This window comes from Rhipicephalus microplus, unplaced genomic scaffold (genome assembly GCF_043290135.1).
Source record: "Rhipicephalus microplus isolate Deutch F79 unplaced genomic scaffold, USDA_Rmic scaffold_12, whole genome shotgun sequence".
Taxonomy (NCBI): domain Eukaryota; kingdom Metazoa; phylum Arthropoda; class Arachnida; order Ixodida; family Ixodidae; genus Rhipicephalus; species Rhipicephalus microplus.
In genome coordinates, this window is record NW_027464585.1 from 23,517,326 (window position 1) to 23,524,666 (window position 7,341).

General features: G+C 45.0%; 1 protein-coding gene across 3 annotated transcripts in view; it reads right to left on the bottom strand.

Moving 5' to 3' along the window:
• The window catches only part of KrT95D (phosphofurin acidic cluster sorting protein KrT95D), a 296,804-nt gene extending 290,519 nt beyond the window's left edge, over nucleotides 1–6,285 (bottom strand). For 2 of the 3 annotated variants that reach the window (XM_075882410.1, XM_037418020.2), the window contains exon 1: nucleotides 5,954–6,285. In XM_075882410.1, coding sequence (XP_075738525.1) covers nucleotides 5,954–6,063 — 110 coding nt within the window. In that variant the 5' untranslated portion in view covers nucleotides 6,064–6,285. The remainder of the gene's footprint in view (nucleotides 1–5,953) is intronic. The other variant, XM_037418021.2, reaches the window with a different exon arrangement.
• Between the last annotated feature and the right edge of the window lie 1,056 nt (nucleotides 6,286–7,341).

Sequence of the window (7,341 nt, forward strand, 5' to 3'; positions counted from 1 at the left end):
AAATTTGGTGACCAAGGCTGCTATGAAAAATTATATCATACCTTCCTTCTCACCTCTGCCTAGCTTCCTCAACTCATGAGCCACGCTGGCATGACTGGCGATCGCTAAGCTCTCATGAGCACATCAACAACAGTGGTCAAATAATAATAGTGTCACATGGTCCACCTCATTTATGACAAAAATCAATTGGCAGTGAATTTCTAGACTACACTTTGCTACATTACGAAAGCTGTGGAAGGGAAACAATTAGCCTCCACTACGGCGTCTCCCATAATCATATGGTGGATTTGGGACGTTAAAGCCCACATATCAATCAAATCAGGGAAACAATTAGGAGTTGAGAAATTCAATTCAGATCAATTTCAACCAAAAGTGCAGCGTGCGACATTATTAATATTTCCTCATTTGTTTTGACACACTCCCAATGTCTTATCAAGATTGCAGTAGCGAGGGCCCACAGACATAGTTGTAGTACCGTGATGCAATAAAGGAATCTATAGGCGCATAGTTCAAATTAAAGACAGTCATGGTTTCATTGAACATACAGTGAAGGGTGGTCGCATAGTAACACACTGAGAGAAAAAAGAAGGCAGCAAATGAATAAAACAAGCATACCCGATCATCTGTGAGATATGCCTCTATGTTCTAGTCTATCACCTTACATTGATAACCTATTAGCTAGAATTACACAGGTGAACAGTAGTTTCAAGAAAAGTAGAGCATGCCACTGGAGCGTCATCATTCAATTGATTCAAAGTGTAAAAAAAAGTGATGACAAAATGTGAAAGCACCATTAGTTTTTGAAAACATGTTCACAAAATTTTTTGTTAAATTCTTAGAAATGTCTCCATAGCTTAAACATATACCACACCAAAAGAGCACAAACACGCAGTCTAAATTTCAAACCACTTAAACTTAGGTACCTACCACATACTTGCTAATGTAATCATAAGAAAACTCGTCTACTGATTTTTTGGAATATTAAAGGGACTGTCTACCGTCCTTCATTGCCTCTCCTGTTTTGTGTCGCAATAGAAAGCGTATCATGTTAAGTGACTAACCTTGCAGAGGTTTCTCTAGAAAGCGTGTAGAAATTTTTAAAACAGAATTTTTCTGTCCGCATTATGTCTCCTTTCCTCGGTGGGATGAATGCCCACAACACTGGTCGGTGCCGGTGAAAATCAACAACTAAAACAGCGTGCGGTTTTTGCAGGCTTCATCGAGTTTGGTTATTAATAAAAACAAATGCCTCAGTGGCCGTTTTATGCATGCACACGCTTTGTTGTTCTCATGAGCGGCGGCAGACGCCGTGGTCACATTTTTCCACAGTTTGCAGACAGGCATGCAGGATAGCGAACACACCACCACTAACGCCAACTGGCGCCTATTTGAAAGCGCGAAGAAAAAAAAGCAAAATATGGTCTCTGGCGCAACCTAAAGCTGCCTCAATGCATAAAGTACAATTTCAAGTTAAATGTGTTTATTTTTAAGCAAAATAAGTCTACCAGCGAGGATTTCTCCTCCTACCAATAGATTGTCAAGATTGACCACATTCACTGTTGGGTGACACTAACGAGTGGTCACTTTTTACCTACCTTCAACATCAAGTTAATATTATAATTCCTTTTTTCTGGCACGAAAGTATGCTTGTTGCCGCCGATGTGATGAACGATCTTTTCATTTGTGCCACAATGAGAAAATTTTTCTGAGCTGAAGACGTTTAAATTGCAACCTGCCGAACTTCACAAATGCCTCAACCTTTTATGAGTAACGGATTCATGGCATCTAAAAAAAAAGACCATCCTATGGGCCCCCAAGTATAGCTAAAGAGACCCTGCAACACTTTTCGAAGTAGCTATAGAAGGAATTCACTAAATAGCTTATTGCCACACAAATTGAACGCCACAAAACTATTCAGAATCTGTCCAGTACGAACGGAGTTGCATATATTTGTCGCACGCTGTAATTGCATTATATCTCCCCAAAAATGCTGGAAGCTAAACAGGGTGGCATAGCACGCACGCCTCATGACAAGCTTGCGCTCTTTTTCTTTTGTCTTCAAATACACAACTTTCAGAGCGATCACATGCTTGGGCAAGTCACAGCAGTCTCAGTCAAAGAATTTCTTACAAGTACACAGAGGGAACTCTGGTGCTAGTGTCATTGGGACCTGCAACGCAACGCTTCAGCCCCACAGGGGAATCATTAGTAGTACTACTGTGCCCAGAATATATTCTATTCTAGGCACTATAGTAGTAGACAAATTTATCTATCTTGATACGTTCGGCTTGGTTTACCTTTTCATGGCTTGAAGCTTTGTCGCAAAACAACAACAAATGTTCAGCAGTTGGCCTTCACCACCTCACCCTTTTAGGCTGGCCAATTCAAATTGGGCCTCTAACTTCAGGACAGTCAGTTCTTTGACTTGAAACAAAACCAAAACATGGGTATAAACAAAGACACAAGTGCGTTAGAAGCCCACAAGCAAAAAGACTTGTCAAATCCCCATACTGCCCATTATTCCCATTGTTGGTGAAAAAAGCAGCACCAAAGTCTCCTATATACTTCATTTCTCAAGCTGTTAGTAGTGCATTAAAAGTTAGAGCTCTAACTACACTGGGCTGTAGGGGCACCGCAAATAGTACTTGAAACATTTTTGCCATCCAGTTCTATTTTACAAGCAACACACAGAGAAATTGAACACAAGTTTAGAACTGACTTTTTCAAAGCATGCAGAGTGTTTTAATCATTAGAGAAACTAAAAGAGAAAGCCTGCATGGATGCAGCACTGTGAAGGCTTGTTGTGAGGTGGTGATGCACCACCTTACAGAAACATGGCATCGAAGGAGTTGGTTGTGTCAGTGCAAGGTGCCTCTCAGACTGTGCAACCAGTGAGCCATTCTTCGAGTGTGCACAGTTTTTATAAGCTGGCGCAGCAGACAGTTTTAAACATTCTTGAAGGGCTTAGCATAGAGTGCAAGAACGATGCAAGTGTGCATGGCCTTATCAGGAGGACCGCAAAACGAACCCAGGCGAGCAGGCGAACACCCTATGGCTGGTGGAGGCCGGCAAAATCGTAGCGTTCGCGTACTTGTGAGAAAGGCCGTGATCGAAAGAAAAAACTAGGCAATTTTGTTGTCAGTGTTTAGTGAAGATTGGTGCATCACTTTTTTCAAAATAGTGAAATGCCAACTATCGCCAAGTTGTTCAGCGTTTCAAAGAAGACAGGATGCTACCAAGTGTGCCCACGACGAAGATGCAGATGATGCTGAAAAAGCTCGACTTTTAAAGTAGAAGAAATGCCCTCTCAATGCCCTTCTCATAGAAGCAATGCACATTGCCCAGAATCCTTGCCGGTACCTGCCTCAAAGAGCGGAGCTGCGACGCCAGGCATGGTCAATTGTTTTCACAGATGAAACATGAGTCAACAGCCATTGTATGTGTAGTGAAGAGTGGATAGACGGCACTGTCCAGTCTAAGCACGAAGCCGACTGGTCTTCGAAGCCCCAGTGGCAAAGTCCCAGAAGCTGCTTCCGCTACTACGACCTGGCAGTGTAATAGTCATGATGTAGATAGATGGCACTATCCAGTCTACGCACGAAGCCCGTCGATCTGATTTGTCAACTGGTCTTCGAAATCTCAGTGGCCAAGCCCAGAAGCTGCTCCCACTACTACCACCGGGCAATGCTATAGTCATGGATAATGCGCCATATCAATCTGTGACGAAAAAAGTGCCGTCCAAGGGTTAACTCAAAAAGGACATAAAAGCCTGGCTTTACGGAAAAGGTGTTGCATGGAGCAGCAATATCGTGAAGGCGGACTTCATGAACCTTGTCAATAAGGTACACACTAGCGGAGACCGATACCGTGCGGTCACCTCATTGTGCGCCTACCTCTGTACCACTGCCAGCTGAACCCCATATATCTTGTTAGGAGATGTATAAGAGGATTCATAGCAGCAGCAAATATAACATTCAAGCTTCAAGACATTGATACTCTGCTCTGGCAAAGAATCAAGAATGTAACCACTGAAAAGCGAAAATAAACCATCAGATTGGCTAATTCAACCATTCGTTCATTAACTGACTCTATGACTGAAATAAACATTCTTACACATTAAATAAACAAAAATACACAAACTCGACAAGAACTCACACGAACTGGTGAGGATTATAATAAATCGAAAAAGATTGTACGAGTTCCATTAAAACGTTGGTTGTCGCATTCGGAAATAGGCAAAACAGATCAAAATTGTACCAACAGCCGTGTGCTACCAAAATGAAAAGACAATTCATATAGTACACTTACCTGCGCACAAATTGGTCCCCCCCCCCCCTGTCAAATTCCTTCAATCCCTTTATTTTTCAGAATAAGGAGGAGGAGGAGGAATAAATGAGGAAGGGCAGGGAGGTAAGTCCTTCCTCAGTTAACTGCAACAATCTTTCGCCTTTTTTTTTTTTTCAGAACTATATATTACATTCTTTACGAAGATATTACGTTCTGGATGGTGCCCTGGGCTAAAAGCTATAATTAAACAGCTTGACTAAGGCCCAGGATACCAATTACATGAAAAACAACTGAGACAGCTGAAAGATTTTTCACTCATATTTAGCAAAGAAATTTTTTTTAAATGGACGCGAAATACCTGTAGGAACGATCGCACTTATGAAGGGCACTCAGTCATAATTGGCTCAGAGCACTGATACATTTCACAATGCTGCCAACAGCTTGTGAAGGAGTACAGCTAATTTGGGAAACTATATGGCACCAGTAACGACCGAGCCGAAATTAAGCAATGGCTGATACTTGGCCCATGACGCGGTGATTTTTGAGCCTGTGGCGTCATCTGTCAAGAGAAGAGCGATTTTTTGGGTGACTGAGAATTTATTGCAAATTTCAGGCTGCGTGCTGCGCTATAATATTTAGTACCTGTGTTCTCAGGAGCTCCGACTACCGATCGGCAGCGTTCAACACTAGGATCGCAAACTCTAGTAACGAAGGACACCCCAGGTCCGGGACGTTCGCCACGGTCGACGACACTCCCTTATTAACGTCAATTCACCGCTCAACGTCATTCGCCAAACAAAACAACGAACGCCTGCAGCACGAAAAACGGGTGTTCGAAGTTTCAAGCTACGAATGCTGGGGGGCCCACAGGTGGTGGTAATAGCTACGCTGTTGGTAACAGTTACGCTGTTACCACCACCACCAGTTATATCGAAGAGGTTGGTGGCGGTCGTAACAGCTACGCTATGCTGTTACCACCACAAACCTCTTCGACATAACTGTCAGTAGTTACGCGATAAACGTACTCTCGTTGGATGATAAGCGCGCAACTAACGGATGTCACACACATCGGTTATGCCCCATCGAGCCATCGCGGCAACAGTAGTCGCGAAAGCAGCCGATGTGCGAGTGCATTTTCGACTAAAAGATTTGCCAACTTGACCTTATCTCCCCAAACCAAACCTGACATCATACTGTATCTAGAAATCGCGAATCTTGCTACACGCATTTCTCGCGAACACGGTAACGTTGCGTTTCGATCTTCACATCGGGTGGCACTAGTTTCGAGAGATGATCAACCTGCGGAGCATAACCACCACGCAACAATACCGTTAGTTCATAGCGGAACACCGCGTCGTTTCAGCACTGATGCAAACTGATTGACACAGAGCGACGTTCTGGTGCGCACTTGTCTGGTGCTCTTTCACTGTACAGCGACCGTCTAGTGCACCATCGTCTTTACGGGCCGTGTTTCCACAGCTAAGCGTATACCGGCTCGCCCAAATTGAAAGTGTCGCTGGTATTCGCCCTGCGCGCAACTGGTAACTTGTGAATGAGTATATAAGCACAAGTGGTCTGGAGGTCGCGGAACGAGAACAACGTTGAAAAAAGAAACCACAGAAAAAAGAAAGACGTGGAATTTCCCTTGCTCTCAAAGAATACATGCCTGGGTATGCAATTGGGCGTCGTTTTGTCCACCTCCCAGGCGGCGAACAGCTTCATAGGCACGGGGCGTGCGCTCGGCGGGCGCGCCGTCGGCTTGCCGCTGTCTCCCATGCTGCGCGGTGGAGTAAAACTCGGTCGCGGCTCAGCCCGTGCGTAAGCCTAAAGCCTCGGCGATCTCAGCGGTCTCCAGTCGGCTTGCCGCTGGTTGTGCCGAATGACGCACTCGCTGCATTCATGAGAGTTGGCTCACTCACACCGCACGACGACACCACGATAAACACCAACAACACACATGATCACACGACCGAAGCGGTGACCATGACACAAACCAGCGCGCACACCGACTAGAGAGGGGGGCGTTGCACGCCGGCCGTGCGGACGGATGACTGGACTTGTTCTGGATAGAGTTCTTCGATGCGCGCCACTCGCCACCGCTTTGGAGGGTGGAGACACCCGCGTCGTCTGCTACACAATCTGCCATTACGATGCCAGCATGCCTATCATGCACCCAGGCGTTTTTGGCGGTATTCTTTCGCTCCCAGAGACGCCAAAATTTGTTTGGAACTGCCAAGGCACGCCTCGCCAGCATGAAATGCAGTGACTCTGGGAGTTTTAAAATGCAAAAAAGCGCCTGTTCACGATGCGCTTGTTTATAAAATGTCATCTGGGTACCACTGCGCTGTCATCTGATGCGACAACAACCAGCGCAAGAGAAAGAGATTGCTGAGCACTACCTGCGAAGTTCACAGCGCATCGCGTGAATCGTGCCGGTGTGGTGTTTTGCGATTGCACAGATTTCCGTCCACAACGAAAAAATGGCAGTGACTTAGCTCAGCTTTACCAGGATATACGTAGCGTTAGCAAAGGTTCAGCAGCTGATTACTCTTAGCTTTCCAGAGTGTCTAGGATTAGCTTTATTATCATGCTTACTGCTGCTGCAATGACACACACACGGCATACGTATTATGTGGCACATGTATTTTTTCTGCTCAACGTCCAGGTAGCTTCTCTGTTGTCACAAAGACGGCTCGGGGGTCAGTGAAGTAACACGCTGCCGTCTCTGTGGCCCCAACACGGTATTTGGAATTGTCTGTATTTCTGTGATAGCATAGCAATATGTATAGCATGCAGTATTGCCAGACCAATATGTCTGTCAAGGTCATGTCGTCACTCCTCTGGAAAGCTTTCCTGATTGTCTAGAATTAGCTTGATTATCATGCTTACAGCTGTTCCAATGACACACACACACGGTATACGTATTATGTGGCACATGTATATTTATTTTGCTGGGCAACTACTTCGGGATCGAATGAGTTAAGCTTCTCCGCTCTACTGCACCATTGAGCAGCATTTGCACTCTCCGTCTCCATGGCTATACCACAGTAGTGG